General features: G+C 36.0%; 8 protein-coding genes across 8 annotated transcripts; 5 read left to right on the top strand and 3 right to left on the bottom strand.

Moving 5' to 3' along the window:
- Positions 1-115: 115 nt before the first annotated feature.
- LOC123316073 (juvenile hormone epoxide hydrolase 1-like) lies at positions 116-4,552 on the bottom strand. The gene is made up of 5 exons (XM_044902009.1): positions 4,324-4,552; positions 3,805-4,180; positions 3,351-3,716; positions 458-665; positions 116-373 (listed from the first exon to the last, which is right to left on the bottom strand). Exons 1-5 carry the CDS (start codon positions 4,510-4,512, stop codon positions 154-156), a joined length of 1,359 nt encoding a protein of 452 aa, XP_044757944.1. The 5' UTR covers positions 4,513-4,552; the 3' UTR covers positions 116-153.
- On the top strand, positions 1,289-3,101 carry LOC123316079. Its single transcript, XM_044902015.1, has 3 exons — positions 1,289-1,600; positions 2,487-2,636; positions 2,861-3,101. The coding sequence occupies exons 1-3, from the start codon at positions 1,561-1,563 to the stop codon at positions 2,983-2,985; spliced, it is 315 nt and encodes a 104-aa protein (XP_044757950.1). The 5' UTR covers positions 1,289-1,560; the 3' UTR covers positions 2,986-3,101.
- Positions 4,553-6,332: 1,780 nt separating the features above from the next.
- On the top strand, positions 6,333-7,425 carry LOC123315059 (aminoacyl tRNA synthase complex-interacting multifunctional protein 1). Its single transcript, XM_044900613.1, has 3 exons — positions 6,333-6,498; positions 6,553-7,071; positions 7,127-7,425. The coding sequence occupies exons 1-3, from the start codon at positions 6,385-6,387 to the stop codon at positions 7,412-7,414; spliced, it is 921 nt and encodes a 306-aa protein (XP_044756548.1). The 5' UTR covers positions 6,333-6,384; the 3' UTR covers positions 7,415-7,425.
- A 176-nt stretch (positions 7,426-7,601) lies between these two features.
- LOC123315876 (SCY1-like protein 2) lies at positions 7,602-11,182 on the bottom strand. Its single transcript, XM_044901778.1, has 4 exons — positions 10,939-11,182; positions 9,993-10,819; positions 9,629-9,931; positions 7,602-9,575 (listed from the first exon to the last, which is right to left on the bottom strand). Exons 1-4 carry the CDS (start codon positions 11,087-11,089, stop codon positions 8,277-8,279), a joined length of 2,580 nt encoding a protein of 859 aa, XP_044757713.1. The 5' UTR covers positions 11,090-11,182; the 3' UTR covers positions 7,602-8,276.
- Positions 11,183-11,446: 264 nt separating this feature from the next.
- Positions 11,447-13,235, top strand: LOC123315881 (dehydrodolichyl diphosphate synthase complex subunit NUS1). Its single transcript, XM_044901782.1, has 2 exons — positions 11,447-11,856; positions 12,673-13,235. The coding sequence occupies exons 1-2, from the start codon at positions 11,580-11,582 to the stop codon at positions 13,110-13,112; spliced, it is 717 nt and encodes a 238-aa protein (XP_044757717.1). The 5' UTR covers positions 11,447-11,579; the 3' UTR covers positions 13,113-13,235.
- A 61-nt stretch (positions 13,236-13,296) lies between these two features.
- On the bottom strand, positions 13,297-14,367 carry LOC123315880 (BRISC and BRCA1-A complex member 1-like). The gene has a single exon (XM_044901781.1). It carries the CDS (start codon positions 14,269-14,271, stop codon positions 13,414-13,416), a length of 858 nt encoding a protein of 285 aa, XP_044757716.1. The 5' UTR covers positions 14,272-14,367; the 3' UTR covers positions 13,297-13,413.
- Positions 14,368-14,628: 261 nt separating this feature from the next.
- On the top strand, positions 14,629-16,931 carry LOC123315877 (polyadenylate-binding protein 4-like). Its single transcript, XM_044901779.1, has one exon. The coding sequence runs from the start codon at positions 14,947-14,949 to the stop codon at positions 16,708-16,710; it is 1,764 nt and encodes a 587-aa protein (XP_044757714.1). The 5' UTR covers positions 14,629-14,946; the 3' UTR covers positions 16,711-16,931.
- A 110-nt stretch (positions 16,932-17,041) lies between these two features.
- Positions 17,042-19,756, top strand: LOC123315879 (scoloptoxin SSD14-like). Its single transcript, XM_044901780.1, has 8 exons — positions 17,042-17,217; positions 17,273-17,433; positions 17,502-17,653; positions 17,710-17,889; positions 18,362-18,510; positions 18,570-18,879; positions 18,937-19,205; positions 19,263-19,756. The coding sequence occupies exons 1-8, from the start codon at positions 17,193-17,195 to the stop codon at positions 19,433-19,435; spliced, it is 1,419 nt and encodes a 472-aa protein (XP_044757715.1). The 5' UTR covers positions 17,042-17,192; the 3' UTR covers positions 19,436-19,756.
- The last annotated feature ends 144 nt before the right edge of the window (positions 19,757-19,900 follow it).

Raw genomic sequence — 19,900 nt, 5'->3', positions numbered from 1 at the left:
GCAATCGAGAATCAGTCGTATCTGATTTTGTCTATGATCCAAGAAAGTCTGGTTTCATAACATCCAGTGAATTGTCGAATGGTAACATTCCAAGAAATCATAAATATATCATATGTCCACTTCAACATTCATTTATTTCAACAAAGCACAACTTTAACTAGATAATACATTTTCATTCAGACTCAACACCTTTTCGGTGAAATCAAACAAATCTGATGCCAGTGTCTGGGGGCACTCCATAGCTGCAAAATGACCTCCATTTAGGTCAGATACGTGGATCAAATTAGGATATTTGTCCTTTAGCAGAGCCTCAGGAGAATAAACAGCATCATTAACAAATCTCGCATAACCAGTAGGCACGGGAATAGGGATCCTAAAATGAAATAACATTTTCAAGAAGAAATAAATCTCAACTACACCGTAGTGCTTTTTTCAAACTGAAATACTTTTAGCTCACCTATCAATATGTAACGAAGAAACGTTTTTATGATAAGTTTGAGCGTATAATCTGATTGCAGTAGTCATGGAGTTGGTAACCCAATATATCATTACGTTATCCAAAAGACTTTCCATTGTAAACTTCTTCGTGAGGTCGCCATTTTCATCAATGAATTTCTCGAGAATGTAAGCAGCCAACCCCATTGGCGAATCGCTTAGGGCTGCCCCTGAAATTGCAGTGTGAGCATTAAACAACCTTGTCGGAATGTTTAAATGAATAAAAACACTTTAAAATGAATGTTGGTTCAGAAATATGGAAACGCAACATCACAAATGAATCGGAGTTAAACACAGAAGGAAGTATTTGATAAATGCGATATGGTGTCATATCCTCGAGTACAACATGTTTCTCTATGGTCATAAGGGTCGAATCCATAAAAATGATAAAATTTATTATTAGTCTATGATCGAACCACACAACATGCACGCATAGAATTTTATGATAGGTGCTGAAAATGGGCTGATCAGTCCAGTCAACAAAGAGTTAATCTTTGTTCACCTAAAAGGCTATAAATAAATATAAACAAATCTCCCCTTGTTGTCCGTTCAAAAATGCAACATATATGATTATTATCCGCTCTGCAGTTTTCACGTTGGGATGGTTGCCAGATTAAGGATTCGATCACGACCTCAAAGAAGTCGAGAATATGTCTATGTGAGCAGCGTTTCACATCATATGAAGATACTAAAAATTGGATCGATTTGTGAATAGCACCGGTCAGAATTTTGTCCTCAGATCAATATATTGATCTGAGATTCTGAGTGAGTTCAATCAAAGAGGAACCTCTTTGGTTCAATGTGCTGTGCCGACAACGCTGCAAAGAAAGAGAGGTTGCATCTGACGCTGCATTTCATAGAACGTAAATTGATCCTACTTTCAAGGTCTCTTGGGCTTGTAGGTAGTTCCCCGCTCAAAATAATAACAAGCACTTCTACACAGTGTTGAAAGCCCAAGATTCAAGATTTCAGTTATTCAGTATCAGTTATCAGTTTAGTTACTCTGCGTAGGCTTGTGTTTGATTGCATTATCGTTTTACGGTTCAGTAAAAACTGTTTGTAAATATGAATTCGGATAAACCGCCAGCATATTCAGACAATATGGGTGAGTTTTCATTTTTGAAATCACAATTTTCTTAGTTCAATTTGCGATGGCTAGAATTTTGATTTGTTCGACACTGTTTACCGCTTGTATTCAGCACAAACACTTTTCATGTGGAATTTCAAGTTTCGTATTGAGATTGTATACTTCTCTCACGTGGCGAAGAATTTTAACCTTTTTTTCCTTGATTTGAGTTCAGCATATTACATCCTGAATATAATGCAATATAGAATGCTACAGGTAGATTGGCCTAGAAACAGCCCAATGCATTAATCTTAATATTCCACACGTGCAAATATGCGAAAAATTATTGCAAGGTTAGTTTGATCATTTTTATCTGAATTTATTTTCCGTTCAGACCGGAAGTGAAGATCAATTACTTATTCATCTCTCACGTATTATTCTTTGCTAATTACTATCAATGGTTCGATCAATTACATCATGTTGATGATAAAAATGCATGACTACTAATAGATAATAACCACAATTTATACAGATTAGAATCTAAGAGTTCTCCGAATCGAAGAAGAATAAACGACAGAAATGAACATTAGATTACAATTATTTCCCCATTTTAATGAATGAAGAACATGAAAAAACAGAAAAAAATCTTTGGTCCGTGCACAGAGCCATGTTCAATGCTCATAGAGTTGTAACATATTAGTGTTCTGTGGTTATAATAATTACAACCCTTTGAGTCTATGTCCATGCTCTGAGTTATGGAGGGTAGAGGGTCTCTCTACCCTCCATACTCTGAGTATAGGTATTTTATATTCTACTACTATGTTACTACCCATTTCTATGCACTTATGTTAAATACTCTATGCGTCGAAAATACACAGAACACTAATAAAATATAGTCTGAGAACATAGAATGATCCATTTTCAGGCTTCAGTGGTCCTCCATACCAACAATTAATGAACGAACCTGTTGTGCCTCAAAACTCACAGATGCAAAATTTTAACCCGTATGGTAACATGCCGCAGATGCCAAGCCCCATCATAATCACCCCCATGCAACCACCCGTTATGCAACCAGGTAATTACAATTTCCTCTATGACAATTAAGAGTCGGCGCTGATAACTATCTCAATACTCATAAGAAATTGATATCTAAGTCAACTGATGTTGTTACAATAATCCCGAAATCGGTCTAGTTCTGTGGTTTCCTAGATTGAATCGAGAGTAGCTGGCTGTAAACCATTTTTTTCTTTTAATTTCGCGAAAATTCTCAGATATTGCTTATTCTTCGTGTATTTTTAGGTACCACTGTGAATGTGAATACTGGACCTGTTGAAAAACGTTATTGCTGCTCCTGTTGCTGCACATGTTTCTGGATAATTGTTGTAATCTTACTCTTGGCTGGTCTTTCCCGAACCATCCAATAAGAAAACATTTTATTTTCTGATTATTCCTTATTGAGCTCGACTTATTCACTATGTATTACAATTTCAATTCTAGCTGAAGGATTTGTGTTGGAAAATAAACGATAAATCATGACGAACCCACTCTTCTTTAAATAATTTGAAACCAAATCGATACAATATTTTGTGGTTGTGCACAGACACAAGTTATGATTAGCAATGAAATTTTTAATTCTATGCGTATTTTTATTTCGATCATAGACTTCTAATACATATTTATAAGTCTATGATCTCGATGAGTGGTTTGACCACAGAACACTTTGAATTGACATTTGATGTTCTGTAGTTTTGATAGAAAAGGAACGCTGGAATGCGAAAAGTTGTCTCACCTATAGTTTCAGGCTTTGTTGCTTGAATATGATAATAACCGGTTGCTCCGATGAGATTAGAGAAAAATGTTGTCGTTGGGTATACCAAGCGTTTGTATTTCTCGTCAACGACCAGAGAAGGCCAGAAACCATAAAGTACCCTCTTAAGCGTAGCTTTCACAGAAAAGTCCAAACAGAAATTATTATGAACGGCAATGACGTGTTCTGGGAACATTATGGCCATATTCGACATGATAACTGATCCCCAATCTCCAGCTTGAATGAAGAATTTTTTCCTATCCAGTTTCAACATCAAATTTTTTAACACGACGGCCATCTGGGGTGCTCCCATTCCAGAACGAACGGCTGGATCCGAAAATCCATATCCTTGAAAAAAGTATTCATATTTACGAAAGCCCGCGAATATTTTTAATGTTCGTTATACAAATTTATAGAATGAAAATTCTGAATCTACCTGGTAAAGATGGAACAATGACTTCGAAAACGAAATCTCTACCCTCTTTTGGGCTGGTGAGTAGTGGTATAATCTCGTAGAATTCCCTGAATGACCCAGGCCATCCATGCAAAAGCAAGAGTGGAAATATTCTATGACCCTCAGGTACCTTCGGTATTACGTGTATGAAATGGATATCCAAGCCTTGAATTTTCGTTTTAAACTGAGGCATCTGGTTCAGGTAAAGTTCCCTTTTCCTCCAATCATACTTTTCTGCCCAATAATCTACAATTTCTTTGGTCAATTTCGGATTTATTCCATACTCGTGTTTCGTGCCCTCGAGAGGTGGCTTTAGAGGCCTTGAATTTTTTAATCTATGTCGAAGATCACTGAGTACCTACAGAGTGGCATAGAAATTATTAATGTGGCTCCTTTTTAATGTTATGATGATTTTCAAAAACTGAATAGAGGAAATTACAAAAATTACTAGGTCAAACTGAGTTGATACGTTAAATAGTTATGATCGAATTTGCTACCTACATTTTCAGAAATGCTTATTCTGAATGGTCTGATTTCTGAATCCCCTTCCGTGGGTTCATCAGGGCCCCACCATGTATTCTGCAATTTTGGAACCGAGGGGACTCTCGTCAAATGGTCCCAAATTCTTTTCAGAACGAAAACAACGGATCCGACTATCACGCATAATAACAGTATACAAGCGTTAGCCATTTTGAAACTCGTCAGCGATAGTGCGCTAACTTGTTATGATATAATTAATTATAGCTCTGATAAGATAAAAATGTGTGTCATATTTGCTCTTATTCAGAGAATTCCAATAGGTTCCTGTTCTATAACAGGAGCGCATCAGAATCTCCTTCAAAAAAATTCTCGATTATGCTCGGTCCAGGGGGTTATCGTCTCCTCCTAAAATCATTTCACCCTTTTTTTTCTCATAGGCCATCGATAAGTGCGGGTGAATTGCTCAGAACGAAATTCGGATCAATGGTAGTCTGTGGTTTTGGTGACCATAGATAAGTAGTAAAACAAAAACGTTTTCTGTGTTATTGAATATTCTGTGTGTGGAGCACAGAACAATATAAAGACGTTCGTTTTTGACCTCGGATCGTTCGATTGCTCAGGTGAAGCGACTCTTTCATACAATTTTTCGTCACGTGACTAAAAAATCCGTCGCCCTACGGATGGTAAAAGCGAACCATAAAGTAAGTCAAGATAGAGGGGAAACTCAGCTACAAAAACTGGACCCCTTATTTAGTTTGTTGAACCACCGCATGGGGTCGCTTCCATCGCTGATTTTACGTTTGTAAACATTTCCATAACCTCATTCTTTTCGTCTTTGTCTGCAGTGTGAAGTGCATCGTGATTCCTAAGTGTTTTTTCTGATAATTGAATAAGATGTCGGAAAATAGAAATATTAAAAGCAATAAATTTTGTGTGCCGAACTGTGGTGATAAGACTAGTAGACGTCATCGGTTTCCTGAAGCAGATAATAAACAACCGGAAATTATCAAACTTTGGATGGAAAAAGTTTGTAATCCCTTGTTGACTACTAAAAGTACTGAACAAATACGAAAATCCTATTTTGAGTGAAAGTGTGAATTTATTTTTTACATATATATGGGAATTATTGGTTACATGAATATTAGTGCTTTATGATGAAGGGTTCTCCCAAATTGAATTGAATTGAAAAAATCAGCAAAGTACTGATGAAACGTCGACTAAGTTAAAAAAAAACAGTGTTTTCCTTCAGTCCTATAACGAATAATTCCCATAGGACATTATAATTATTTCTATTTTATATTTTACATATATGCCCATACACTTTGATGTATATATCGACATTAGAATCATTTCTATTTTATTTTTTTCCTATCAAGTCCATACACTTTGATGTATATATGGACATTAGAATTATTTCTATTTTATTTTGTACTCATAAACCCATACACTTTGATGTATATTATATGGACATTAGAATTATTTCTATTTTATTTTTTACTTATAAACCCATAAACTTTGATGTATATTATATGGACATTAGAATTATTTTTATTTTATTCTTTACATATAAGGCCATACACTGTAATGAATATATGATTTATTTATGAAGAAATATAGTTATATCATTGCCTACATATGTGTTTTTTTTTATTCAAGTCATCAAGCTTCTGAGAACATTGGATTTGAAACAACTCGTACTGGAATGGTAATATAGCATCTTGACATGCTATATTAACTCATTCCAGTACGTTGTTTCAATCCCGAACTTCAAAAATCAAATCAAATGATTTTAAATAGGAAGCATTTCAAATTTTCCCGCTCATTTGTTTCGAATTCCGGCCGCCAGAGGGCGCTTTTATTTCCTCGAACCACCGCATGGGGGCGCTGAAACTTGACCCCACTTCTTAGTAGGGGAGTTTCCCTTCTATATGGGTCTGTTCTGTGAAGCGAACGACTCTGTCTCTGGCCTCTATTGTGATTTTCATGTCACAGACTGTGTTCTGTGATTAACCTTCTTGGTACAATCTGTAATTTCGGTGTTTTCTGTGGTTTCGTTTATTTGGGAAAGGATTAACCTCTTTGATGATAATTTTTCGCCACTATTTACGAAAAATAGCCAATAATATAATGTCGCTACAAAAAATCGAGAAAAATGCTGTTCTTATAAAGAATACGATGGATGAATTGAAGGTTGATGTAAGTATGGATTCGATTTCTATAAGAAAATATCTCAAGTAATGACTTCATCAGCTCAAAGTGATGAACGAAAAATATAATATGCTCTTGGCTCAACAATTGAGAGAGGAAAATGCTAAGCTTGTGCTAGCTGTGGAACAAGCAAAACAAAAACTCATTCTATTGGAAACGCAGAACGGTATCAAGCAAATTAAAGTACCATCCCGAAAAATGTGTACTCAATCATCCGGTGCTCCAGTACAGAAACTGGCGGAGGAGAAACAAGATCTGCAGAAGGTTTCTGAAGAAAAAACGAACGCTAACAAAAAGCCTAAAGAAGCTAAACCTAAAAAAGTGAAGGAAACCAAAGAACCCGTTGCTGAACTTCCTATAGATGTAGGAAGATTGGATTTACGTATTGGTCACATTGATCACGTCGAGAAACATCCCGAGGCAGACACCCTCTATCTTCTCAAAATAAGTTGTGGTGAAGAAAAGCCAAGAACTGTCTGTTCTGGTTTAGTCAACCACGTCCCCATGGACAAACTGAAAGATCGTTACGTTGTCTTGTTATGCAACTTGAAGCCTGTGAAGGTAATCTGATCAAATTCGTTCTTTGATGATTCAAATTATTTTCAATGCATTGTAGATGCGTGGAATTGTTTCTGAAGCTATGGTAATGTGCGCTAGCTGTGAAAAGGGGGTAGAGGTCCTGATACCGCCTCAAGGTTGTTCACCAGGCGATCTTGTCGAATGTGAGGGTTATAACCGTAACCCTGATGCGGTAATGAATCCTAAGAAGAAAATTTTCGAGACAGTTGCTCCAGATTTACATACTAACGATTCGCTGGAAGCATGTTACAAAGATAAGGTTTTGTCAGTCCCTGGTAAAGGTAATATTGTAGCTGAAACTTTGAAAAAAGTGCCAATAAAATAATGAAATATCGATGGAATTCTTTTTGTTTATCAAATATTTCAATTGGAAATTGGAAAATAGTAGTTTTTTGAGGGTTTCAGATATTTTATACTGATTTTCTAATCAACAACTTGGTGGGTCAAATTCGCATTATGTGAGAATTGAGTTGATCCTTGGTGAATTCGATGGGGAAATTAAGTCAAGCTTGTTGCTTTATTAATACTTTATTATTAGTTCATAGTCTTAACACCAGTCTTTTAATAATTAAATAAAATAAATATTATAAGCAACAACTACGCAGCAAATTTAAGACGACATAATTAAACAATAAAAAATTAACAATTTGACTAAAAATATCACAAATTTGCATATGGAATGACCTTGAGGGAATAGATCTTAATGAGATAATAATTACTTAAGTAATACAATTCATTGTTTTAAATATCTTTTCAAATATAAACTGAGAAAATTTAGGATATAAAACAGTGCATGTACATATCCAAAGACGTCCTTTCTTTACTTAAAATACTGTATACTGACAATGGAATTAAATAGCATCAATAATTTCGACAGAACTTAGATTAACCCAAAAAAATTTTGTGCTGCTCTGTACCGTCTCAATTTTTTCTTTAATCCATCAAGTCATCGATAAATGTATAAACCAGCACAAAAATTTCGATTTAAATGGTTAAAAACCCAGCACGAATCAGCACAATTTTTTTTTTTTTCAAGAATCGAAAAGTTCCGGGCCAACTTCGCAAACATGCATAACTAAGCAAACCGCAGTGCGCTGAAGCCAATAAGCATACCTTCAAAACAACGTTCATCATCTCGTAATAGGTTAGCTTAACCTATTTTCGATTAAATACAAATTTTCAGCTCTTCAACTCAATAAATCCATGATCTCGTCCTTCGAAAGCGCAGCCCCATTATTGTTCCTGTTCGAAACGTTCACGTTTGTGCTTATATTGGTAGGTAGCAGGGGTGTGTTGCTCATCATCTGATTCAGGGGTATCTTCTGATTGGAATTCGAAGACGGTAACAGATTATCCAATGCCGACCAATTCCCTAGGGTCGGTTTCCTATTGTACTGACCCGTTTGAAAATTCATGAAGGAATTCGTGTCGTTTACCATATTTTTGTTATGCGTCATGGTGTTAAAAGGTTGAACGACATCTGTCGGTTGAATATTATAATTCGGTGAAGGGGACGGCTTGTATTGATTTTGATAGTTTATGTTAGACTGAAGGGTGGGTATCGTTGGGTTGATTTTGTTGATCTGAGATGAGAAATTGTTGTTAGCCCAAGGATTGTTCGAATCCAACGTCATAGAAGTGTTATTCTTGCTTTCCGGACTCGAAACAGACGAGTATTGCTGCAACACCGGTACCTCAACCTTATCGCCACTTTTAACATCTGTCTTAACATTTTTAACTCCTACCGGTGTATTCAAACCACTGAAAACATCACTGGCTTCGACTTTTTTGACCGGTTCCGGCACATAAGAATCCAGGCCCAAACCAGTGAACGCCTGACCCAAATCTTGGGATTTTCCTTCGGCAACCGGTGTAGGCATGGTCGAATTCAAAATTTTCTGCTGATCCTTGACAGCGTTCAACTGTTCCAACTTGGTCCGGTGCTCAGTTTCGACAACGTTCAACATCTCCTTCACCAGAGTCACCAGGGCGTTGAACTGGGGTAAAGACAGGCTGTTCTCGATGCACAACGGTATAAGAAATGGTAATATCCTGGAAGCGATGATTTCCTTACTGATCCCCAGTTTTTTATGGGTCAACGTCAATTTGTAAATGCCCAATATACCCATCAGTACGGCCGGTTCCCTCGAGGTGATTTGTGGCATGAACGGGAGCACCTCGTCCATAACCAACCATTTATCGAGGTGCTCCAACAGCCCCCCGATGCACAAGAGACAGTTGACGCGGACGGATAACGAATTGGTGCCCAGGCACAATTTTTTTATCCTCGGCAGGAGGTGATTCTTGACGTTGGCATGATCCAAGAGTCCGGCAAACGTAGGCAGCACCGACAGACACAATTCGTGGATTTTGGGGACGTCGCAATCCAACCCCCGATACAGCATGGGAAGCACGTCTTGCTGGATGGACTCCGCCGGGGTCATCTTCAACAGGAGCTCCATGTTTTGCAGAAAAATCAATATGACCTGCAACGATTCGAATATTTCTGTTTTCCTTTTTTCTAATCACAATCACCCACCTGAATGGGATCCATTATTTTCATCAGGGGCTTCAAATGCGGCAAAACGTGAGAACAATATTCTTCCTTCGTGCAACTTTTGGCGATGTCCATCACGCTGGGAAGAATGAAAGGTACCATCACCGGCTGGTTCAAATCTCTCGTTAAACAATGCAGGACCCTCTGTACTTTCACCCTCTGGGGTAGATTCGGTAACGCCGCTGGTAAACTCTTGTAAAACTGAGATTTCTGGATGTTATCCCACTGCAGGAGGGAATCCAAGTATTGCAACGTTTTTATTCCCAGATCCTCGAAATAGCGTATCTAAAACAAAAAAAATCCCCTCCATATTCGTAATTTCATCCGAGGAAAACGATTTAGTCACCTTCAAAAACTGATGGGCATCCGGTCTTTCGGACTGCGAAGGGCTAAGCATAAGTCTCCCGTGTTCCCTGAGGGACTCCGGAAGGCACTGCAAGTTATTGTCTGACAAATTCTTCAACTTTTGAGCTCTTGTACGAAATTGCTGCATAGTCTCCACCGCCATCAACGTCTTATTTCCGGTGGAATGTAGGGCATAACACAACATTCCAAGAGAAAAGATATCGCTCAAAGTGCCGTGTTTCTGATCAATAATTCTCTCGGGGGCTAAATAGTCTAAGTTAGGACGGCATATCGGAGGCAAAGTCATATTATAATCTTCGAAAGGGAAAGAAGCAGGCAAATTTGGAGGGCTCGCATTGTGGATGCAAAAGTCGAAACCAAATATTTTCCAAACGCCTGATTTATTGATGACTATAGATTCAGGACATATGTTTCCGTGCAATAATTTAACGTCATTATGTAAAAAAGCCAAACCTTCAGCTAACTGCATCAAACCATATTTTATTTCAACGTCAAATAATTTGTAATCATACATATTAGCCGGTTGTGGCATATTAAAGGTATTTCCGAATATATTAGCCAAACTAGCAAAAACTGGCTCTGTAGCAAACGCTAAGCTTTCCCTACTCTCCTCCAGTGCATGTTGTACGGTGAGAACTTGAGGATGTCTTATTTTCGTCAATTGTACAATACCTTTCCTCAAAGAATCTAATATCAGATCTCTGTCTGCTTTATTGTATTTTTCCAATTGTCGTTTCTCAAACACGAATATTGAAGCCTCTTGTTTGGTTGAGAATTTACTTCCGCTATAAATTTTCCACATAAGCCCTGCAAAGGATTCGAAATCAACTTCCCTTTCAATACAGCAAAATCAAAGAATGCAGTAAATTGCAATATATGATTTTGCTCATTGATACTAATGATTATGCTTAATTCTCTTTTTCTACCTGGTCCTGCTGATGCAATATGACTAGTTGCATCGAATTCTCTAGTTACTGGGTTTCCAGGAAGTACCACGGATAATTGTGACATAGTTGTACTAACATGATTCGTTACTTGAGAATATATTTTACTCGATATCTTATTGAACATATCCATTTTCGAAGTACAAATAATCTCAACAGTAATCTAAAACATTAATTTTCAATAAAAAATTTATTTAAAAATTTTGACACTGACAGCTGTCAATTAAGTAATTGACAAATCGATCGTTGCTCTATTGAACTACTCGAATAAAGAAGAAAACTACCTTTCATTCAGGGAAAAATTATACAAATGGATAATAATAATTCAGCTGAGATATGAAGGAATTGAAAATAATGTAATCATCTACAGAAATAATATTGAATGGCAATTCTGACAATTCAATATTGTCCTATTTCAAAAATTTAATAGTTCCAGTGTACAGTAGGTAGTTGATTCATTAACACCTGTGACAAATTGAGGATGATGACAGAAATGTCAGAATTTCAGTAGTAGTCACAGGTGCTGGTGTTGGTGCTGTCGCCGACGCCGACCAAGTCATCTGATTTTTGGTGATCATTTGATTAGATGGCTTTTGGTGCCCGTTATCACAACCAAAGATAAAATGATGAAGAAAGTGTATGAAATAATTTATTCAATAGTGTACAGTCTATTTATCTTCTACGAAACAGTGAACGATTTTTGGAATAATTTGAAAAAACAGTCCAATAACAGCATCACACTTGAATATTTCGAAGAGAAGGGTTTTGAATGTTTGAAAAAGAAACCAAATCATATAACTTTTATTATAGATGAAGAACCTTCCTTTAAGGATCTAGCTAATCTAGTTTTGTGGTGTTTGATCGCCAGGATATCGTTTGTGAGCTTTTACGATTATCGAGGTTAGTATATAACCACAATATAGTATCGGTTAATCAATTTTCATCTGTAAATTTTCCTAATCCAGGATTACGGTTTTGAAATTTATGATTAAGTGTTTCATTAATTTACCATTTTTTAATGGGACCCATTAGAATCAAATGGACTTCATTTTAAGGACAATTTCGTGAAAATCCTATTCTGTTCATTGTTATTCCCTTGCTCAAATAACTCATTTGAACATATTTTTTATTCAATGAGGAATTTCTATTCACTAACTTGAAATTTTTTTTTACTGAATGAAATTATCGTCTTTGTGATATTCTACCTTAATCTATCCTTAATCAATGTGTTGAGGTCAAAGATGAAACTTTCTAGTAGTTGCAATCTACCAGAAAAATTTCATTTTAAGATTAAGCATTGAGAGCTATTCCTTTCTAGAGTATTGGATTCATCATTGAATTTTTTTTCATTTATGAACAACCAGTTCTTAAAGCACAAATCAATTTGATTCTTCAGTTTTGCTGGGATACGAAAACATTCTGGTCATACAAAACATTCTAAATTTGTCATTGTGAAATCCTTGATGGAATACCATTGAAGTATTGAATTTTCCATAATGATTAATAGGTTTATTATGTTATGTTCATCAGAAATTTGGTAATTAAAACCTTTGGCAAGTGATATTTCTCCAACTATACATAAAACGATTTTTGGGTCATAAAAATTCTTAATTTTTATATTCTATTAGACATGAGATTTCATTTATAATAATGGTTGATTTTTGCCTTCACATATAATTGAAAATTCATGTTTTTTGCAATATTACATGTTTTCAGGTGTCTTGGAAAAAAATGAGGAAAAACTGGAAATAGAAATAAATAGAATAAAACAACAAAATGATTATGTATTATGGCACAATAGAAAATCGGATTCAAAGAATGGAATAGTGGGAAGAAAAGTTCACTTGAAAATAATCACTAAGGCAGATGGGAAATATAATATAGAAAGAGTTTGCAGAGAATTGATTACTAAGAAAGAATCAGTTTCGAACATTAGCATAGAATATGTAGATAAATGCTTGAAGGAACAATTTGGGTTTCCAGATCCTGAAGTAGGGATCATTTTCTCCAAAATATTTTCATTATTCGAATATCCACCGTGGGAAATAAGACTTACAGAATTTTTTAGATTGAATAGTCATCATAATATATTATTCAGCGAATTCGTTGCTGTTCTTGATAAATACAGTAAATGCAATCAAAGGTTAGGGACCTAAAAAATGTGAATTATGTGGTGGTTGCTATAAGGTATATGGTTTAAAAAAGGGACAAGAAGTTCCTCAGATCAAAAGGAGTGTACGTGAACTGGAAAAAATATTAAATTTTTTTTAACTCAAAAATGTTTTCATTCTGAAACCTCTTGAGTACAAGATTTAAAAAAAATTGCCTATGGCAGTAAAAATTAATTAAAAATATATTTAATCTAAAATACACTTATATCAAGAAATATTGTATACAAAACAAATAATAAAGTACTTTACAAAAGTGCTTATGAATTTGAAACAATGAAATGGCAATTTACAAAGAGTAATCCGCAAGAGATTGCAAAGGCCTCTGTAGGGGATGCCCAACTAATTTCAGTACTGACCTTATAAGCGCGCTTGTATTCCTACCAACATTAAAAAAATAAGAATACCCTTTCGTATCAATGTTCTGTAGACGTTTAAAAATTTCTTCACATTGATTTTTATCACTGACAGGTTCGTGGGCTGCTAAGACATCTACGAAGAAATACGGACAGTTCAACAACTCTTTGATATTTTGCATTAAATGAAGCTCTGGTATCGTATACGATCTATTATAAAACAATACGAGACGCACAACATAGGGTGGAGGTATCGAATGGTCTTTGTAGAATTCATATGTTTTAATTTTACTAACTATTATGGTGAATAAAGAAGTTAAATCGAATTTCTCGACTGCTTTGCATTCAAGAACTTTCTTTAAGCTGCAACTCAATTGTTTCAGGTCAGATGAGAAACCAAAATCCCAAAAAGCCTTAGATTGCTTGAGTAAAACTATACCGAACTCGTGGTTTTTACTCTGCCGTTGTTTCAGTTTCGCGAACATTTCTATAGCCGATACCAAGGCATTGAATGGGGGTATCTTTTCATCTCCATTGCCAAGGAAATAAGTGTAATTCTCATCCCTGGCTATATCTAGAGCTATGACAATTTTTTCAGGTACGTTACATGAAGGCAAATGATTTTCCATGACAAGAGATTCCATATAATGAGTGAGATCTTCAGCTTTAGAAATAATAGTTTGTGCTGGAGTTTCACCTTGAATGTTCAACGATTTCACAGGACTTAATATCGATTGTGTACTTTCTTCATAGGAAGGGAGCTCTTCGGAAATAGACTCGGGGGGTTCCATACTGATAAATATAATTGAATAAATAATATTAATATTTGCTATTTTCACAATTTGCAGATAACCTCAACGTCCACAGCACAGAACACAAATATAAGCGCCAAAATACTATATTTTCTATGCTTGATGCATTTCAAATAAAGAAATATTTTACTTCAATTATATTTGAATTATTTGGATTTCATAACTCAATAAAACTAGATAGTTTATATAATTAGATATAAAAAAATTCCAATGGTGTATTAGATCATAGACAATCTAAACGCTTAAGAGTCTATGAACTGTAGTGTTATTTTTCTATGATTCATGCGCAGAAGGAATGGAGCAATTTAGTCATGCGCTCCATTTGTAAATTAACATGGCGCGAAATTATGCAATAAAAAAATAATAATAAACATTAAATACACCGCACTTTCCATACATTTCACGAAGCATCAAGTGTTACTAAGTCGACAACAAAGTATAAAATGAGATGTTGAGTCTAGTGACCACATAAAAATATGTAAATCAAAGATAGCTCTCAAATAATTTTAAAACGAACGTCGCTAGGGGTACATACAAAAAACAATTACTTTAACGAAAAAATTTATCACTTTTTGTTTTTAATATATAAGTAGAATTTAGTGAAAAGTAAAGTTAAAAAGTTGTAAGTAATATAGTAAGATACAATTTGGTAATATGAATATACCACAGGGATTCAATTTTCCAATGGCTTCTCTGTATGTTGGAGATTTACATCCAGATGTGACAGAAGCTATGTTATACGAAAAATTCACCACTGTCGGTCAGGTATTATCTTTGAGGCTGTGCAGAGACTCGAGAACGAAGCAATCGCTTGGATATGGATACGTTAATTTCAATCAATTGGCAGAAGCTGAAAGAGCTTTGGATACAATGAATTTCGATTTACTGAAAGGAAAACCAATAAGAATAATGTGGTGTCAAAGAGACCCTTCACTGAGAAAATCTGGTATAGGAAATGTTTTCATAAAAAATCTGGATAAAAACATAGATAACAAAGCCATGTATGACACATTCTCGGCATTTGGTAATATATTAAGCTGTAAAGTGGCTCTGGATGAGAATGGAATGTCGAAGGGCTATGGGTTCGTTCATTTCGAGAATGAAGAAGCGGCCAACAAAGCCATAGAAAAGACGAACGGAATGCTTCTCAACGGAAAAAAGGTATATGCTGGAAAATTTATACCAAAGTTAGAGAGGGAAAAATCGATCGGAGAGAAAGCCAAGCTTTACTCCAACATCTACATCAAAAACTTTGGGAATCACTTCACAGACGACCAACTATACCAGACGTTCTCGAAATACGGAAAAATAACGAGTTCTGTCGTTATGAAAAACCCGGATGGCTCTTCCAAAGGATTCGGTTTCGTCGCATTCGAGGACCCAAAGGCCGCCGAACAGGCTGTCAAGGAAATGAATAATCGCGAAGTGAACGGTTGCTGTCTGTACGTTGGACGGGCTCAGAAGAAAACCGAGCGGATTAACGAGTTGAGGAAAGTTTACGAACAGGTTAAGCTGGAACGTTACGCCAGATTTCAGAGTGTTAATTTGTACGTTAAAAATTTAGACGATTCTTTCGATAACGATAAGTTGTGCAAGGAGTTTTCCCAGTTTGGTACCATCAAATCCGCTAAGGTTATGTACGAGCAGGGGAGAAGCAAAGGTTTCGGTTTCGTTTGTTACACATCCCCGGAGGAGGCGACCAAGGCTGTCACGGAGATGAACGGTAGGATGGTCGGATCCAAGCCTTTGTACGTGGCTCTGGCGCAGAGGAAGGAGGATAGAAGGGCCTTTTTGAACAACCAGTACATGCAAAGGTTGAGGCAGCAAAGTATCAACTTCCCAACAACTACGCCTCCGTTTGTGCTTCCAGCTGTTGCGTCTGGACCTAGATTTTACGGTCACATAAACCACATAAGAGCCACTCCGCGTTGGCCGAATGCTGCCCCAATACGTCCAAACGGTACATATTTACAGATGATGTCGAATCCTTCCTTTCGGTCGGCCACCAGACCCCTCCAACTGAACAACATACGAAATGCCATCCACGCTAGGGCTATAACAGGGCAGCAAACACCAACAGCTCGTCCTAACAGTAAATACACCAGTAACACGCCGAGCAATATGGTGCGCTCTATGACCATGGGCCTTGGAAATGGCGGAGACAATCCCTTGGACGCCAACACCCTCAACGAGGCCAACCAAGACCAGAAGCAGGTGCTCGGGGAGCGTTTGTACCACGTGGTCGAGAAACTTCATCCGGAAATGGCCAGCAAGATAACCGGGATGCTGTTGGAGATCGATAACACGGAACTCATTCGTATGATCGACGACCAGGACTCCCTGAAAGCGAAGGTGGAAGAAGCCATAGCCGTCCTGCAAGCCCACAAAGCCAAGAAGGGACTAGTAGTTCAAGATTAATATTTCGGGTTCATTATTAACGGTCAAACTTTGTTCTCCGCATGTTTAAATACCTAAGTTTTATTGATGTAACAATTGACTTGGAAAGAATTGTTTTAGTTAACACAAATGCCAAAAATATTTATACACTAACACGCAACATCCATGATTCTTTCCAACTTGTTTTAGTTTCTGGTAATTTTGAGAAAATTCGTTTTATTTGAATAAATTATTACTCTGTTCATAACTTGTTTTTGCTTGTTTCGCCGCACTGATGATTTCACATAAGTCCATCCTTGTCTCCAATAGCTGTTTCTTGACTCCCACTCGAGGTTCTTCAAGAATCATTAGAGAGAGAGAAAGTGAGCGGAATGCTTACCTTGAGTCATTTCTAAACATTCTTCCTTTTCCTTAACAAGCATGTGTGAATTATGAAAAGTACAGTTACTTAATTGAACTTTGTCAATATACAAACCAGAGGTTTCCCAAACAAACTTTGTGAAATGGAAACTGACTACAATTCGCAAGGTAATTAAGTTAATTGAAGAGATAAATTATTGTTCTTGATTGGGAAACGTTCTAGGAGAAATTTCAAGAGAAGATTTGCCTCTAAAATCAAATAAGCCAACGTCAACTTGCGAAGAGTATATAGGTGGTTCCAAATTCATTAACATCTCTTTTGGTACACTCACTGTTATAATTACTATCGCTTTGTTATTACAAATTTATTACGGAGATTATCAGGTAAGAAACTTTCCCAGTTAAAATTTTCGAATGAAATTAAAAAAACTTTTTTTATCACGGTTTTTAAGGTAGTACCCCATGGTAGCGTTGCAACAGATAATCTAGAGTGCTCTGAGATTGGTACAGCAGTTCTAAAAAAGGGTGGAAATGCTGTTGATGCTGCCATAGCAAGCACATTTTGTCTTTCTGTTTTCGCCCCCCATATTACAGGATTAGATGCGTATGTAATTTATAATTTGATAATGTATCACATATGAGATTGACTGAATTTTTTAGAGATGGGCAACTTTTAATGTACAATCACAGGTTGAGAGCCCCAGCAGTATTGGTGGATTTTAGCAATTTAAATGTATCCACTGATTTACCAAGGCTGGTACTAGGATTAGCCTATTGTCACAAAAAATACGGGTCCTTATCTTGGAAAGATTTGATAGAGCCTTCAATAAAATATGCAAGGTGAATTTCAATTGAAAAGTTTACTTTAGCAACCACCTTGAATTTTGCTGTCGATTTTTTTTTAAATAAAAATTGTATTAAAAATCAATTGTTGCATATTTCAACTTGAGCAGAATTTTTTTTAAAAATATTTAACGTAGTCAAATTGTAATATTTTCTCCACTCGGCACTCGAATAACTGAACCGTATCGTTTATATTAACATTTAAAAATTTTATTTTCATGTATAAATTTTTCGCAGTCCCAACCTAACCTAACCTAACCTCAAAATTATTCGTTTCAATTTTCATCCAAATTTGATAAATTACTCACATTTCCTTCGTGAAACTAACTAAAAACTCCAATTCTCTTGGTGACAACATTGGGAATAAATGAAATCGATGGATAAATCAATGACAAAATCTGAGTTGTGCGCTAAATTAAACTGGAGCCCTGGAGGAATATGACACTCAAAAATTAATTTTTCTTTGCAGAGATGGTTTTTTAGTTTCGAAAGTATTGGTTCAGGCGGTGCAACTAAGAAAAGCCGTCGAATTATTCGGACATTTAGAAGCAAGCCAACTCATTAGAGTTAAAAAGTTACCCGAAACAATGCAAAGTATCGCAGAAGTTCCTGAGAATCGTAAGCAATCTATAATAAAAGCTGAAGACTCATTCCGTCAACTCCTTATTAATTTCCAGAATTGTATTCCTACATAAAGCCAGATAATACACCAATAGAAACTGAGGCATATAAATTTACTTTCAATAATTATAACATTTTCGTACCAAATGTACCATCGATAGGTCCTGAACTGGCTGTAGTCATGAAACAGATTGAAAAATTCAAATTTACCTTGGAGGACACCAAGAAAACGAGGTTTTTCTATAAGATGGCTGAAATAATGCAGATAGTTTACAGAGATTTCAACATCGGATTGAAATTTCACGAAGGGGTATCTGCAAATGTTGTTGCAGTTGATAAAGATGATAATTATGTATCTTTGATCACGTGAGTCATCAAAATCATCTCAGTACAAGTTAACATTTAATTTTGTGTTTTTATTAGAGGCTTAACATTCCTTTTTGGGAGTGGGGAAATGACATCATCTGGTTATATCATGAACGCTAAGTTGGAAAACAGACAATGTAGCAGGTTACCTATACTAATAACCGATGCAAATCATGTTTGCGGAAGGAGGATTATCTTCGGTGCCAATAACATCGCAATGGCAGCTCAGGTCATTTCATCACTTCTTCTGGCCGATATGAATGTTACGGAGAGTATAGAAAGTCCCAGATTCCACTTGTCCCCTATTGGTACCATCGGATTAGAAAGCAAGTGAAACGAGGTTTATTACACCGTAGCAATATTAAAAATTCTTGTGTTTTTAGGGTTCCATTATCCATCCTTCGATAAAGAGATCGCTCAGTATCTTCAGTCCTTGAGTTCTGTACCGTATCCAGTTTACGAACCTTACGAAAGTGTCAATATTGTGGAGAAGACCGGGGATTTGTTGAGCTCCCATTCGGACAGTCGAGGGGGTGGCATAGCGAGCAGATTTTGACGAAATCTTCCAAGGTAAAACGCTTTGGAACTATTACCAAAAATTAGATTGATATTAACAGCTGACTAAGTACTTATTTATTCAAATACTCGATATGTTGAAAATATTTTAAAAATTGCAAGGTATTGTATATTTTCGAGAACACTAAATGTTTTTTTAGGGTTCTTTCTGTGATATTGTATTGTTGACCTTCTTTAAGTTATTTGATATTAATTTTTTACTTTATTTATTGACCGATATTTCACAATTATTAAAATAGAAATATGTACAAATAATGTTGAAAAAATATATTTAATATTAAATTAAAATGATGAAACCAGAGTATAAGAATTTTATTAAATAACAATAAAAAGTAACGGATTAAATTTTGAGAAAAAAGAAGACCCAACAAAAGTATCAGGGTTTTATTGAAAATAACCAAGGTGTTTAATAAAAATTAATATATTCAACACGGAATGAAAAACA

This window comes from Coccinella septempunctata, chromosome 6 (genome assembly GCF_907165205.1).
Source record: "Coccinella septempunctata chromosome 6, icCocSept1.1, whole genome shotgun sequence".
Classification (NCBI taxonomy): Eukaryota; Metazoa; Arthropoda; class Insecta; order Coleoptera; family Coccinellidae; genus Coccinella; species Coccinella septempunctata.
The sequence above is the reverse complement of the archived record's forward strand: the minus strand, read 5'-3'. Positions and strand labels throughout refer to the sequence as shown.

Excerpts from the sequence above, each read along its gene's own strand:
- LOC123315059 (XM_044900613.1), top strand. The coding sequence starts at position 6,385 with ATGATAATTTTTCGCCACTATTTACGAAAAATAGCCAATAATATAATG. Across the intron at positions 6,499-6,552 it reads TGGATGAATTGAAGGTTGAT|CTCAAAGTGATGAACGAAAA; the intron begins GTAAGTATGGAT and ends TGACTTCATCAG. Across the intron at positions 7,072-7,126 it reads GCAACTTGAAGCCTGTGAAG|ATGCGTGGAATTGTTTCTGA; the intron begins GTAATCTGATCA and ends AATGCATTGTAG.
- LOC123315881 (XM_044901782.1), top strand. The coding sequence starts at position 11,580 with ATGATGAAGAAAGTGTATGAAATAATTTATTCAATAGTGTACAGTCTA. Across the intron at positions 11,857-12,672 it reads GAGCTTTTACGATTATCGAG|GTGTCTTGGAAAAAAATGAG; the intron begins GTTAGTATATAA and ends ACATGTTTTCAG.
- LOC123315877 (XM_044901779.1), top strand. The coding sequence starts at position 14,947 with ATGAATATACCACAGGGATTCAATTTTCCAATGGCTTCTCTGTATGTT.
- LOC123316079 (XM_044902015.1), top strand. The coding sequence starts at position 1,561 with ATGAATTCGGATAAACCGCCAGCATATTCAGACAATATGG. Across the intron at positions 1,601-2,486 it reads AGCATATTCAGACAATATGG|GCTTCAGTGGTCCTCCATAC; the intron begins GTGAGTTTTCAT and ends ATCCATTTTCAG. Across the intron at positions 2,637-2,860 it reads ACCACCCGTTATGCAACCAG|GTACCACTGTGAATGTGAAT; the intron begins GTAATTACAATT and ends GTGTATTTTTAG.
- LOC123315879 (XM_044901780.1), top strand. The coding sequence starts at position 17,193 with ATGGAAACTGACTACAATTCGCAAG. Across the intron at positions 18,880-18,936 it reads AATTATGTATCTTTGATCAC|AGGCTTAACATTCCTTTTTG; the intron begins GTGAGTCATCAA and ends TGTTTTTATTAG. Across the intron at positions 19,206-19,262 it reads TGGTACCATCGGATTAGAAA|GGTTCCATTATCCATCCTTC; the intron begins GCAAGTGAAACG and ends TTGTGTTTTTAG.
- LOC123316073 (XM_044902009.1), bottom strand. The coding sequence starts at position 4,512 with ATGGCTAACGCTTGTATACTGTTATTATGCGTGATAGTCGGATCCGTT. Across the intron at positions 3,717-3,804 it reads CATTGTTCCATCTTTACCAG|GATATGGATTTTCGGATCCA; the intron begins GTAGATTCAGAA and ends ACTTTTTTCAAG. Across the intron at positions 374-457 it reads TCTTCGTTACATATTGATAG|GATCCCTATTCCCGTGCCTA; the intron begins GTGAGCTAAAAG and ends ATTTCATTTTAG.
- LOC123315880 (XM_044901781.1), bottom strand. The coding sequence starts at position 14,271 with ATGGAACCCCCCGAGTCTATTTCCGAAGAGCTCCCTTCCTATGAAGAA.
- LOC123315876 (XM_044901778.1), bottom strand. The coding sequence starts at position 11,089 with ATGGATATGTTCAATAAGATATCGAGTAAAATATATTCTCAAGTAACG. Across the intron at positions 10,820-10,938 it reads TATTGCATCAGCAGGACCAG|GGCTTATGTGGAAAATTTAT; the intron begins GTAGAAAAAGAG and ends AATCCTTTGCAG. Across the intron at positions 9,576-9,628 it reads AAATAATGGATCCCATTCAG|GTCATATTGATTTTTCTGCA; the intron begins GTGGGTGATTGT and ends GAATCGTTGCAG.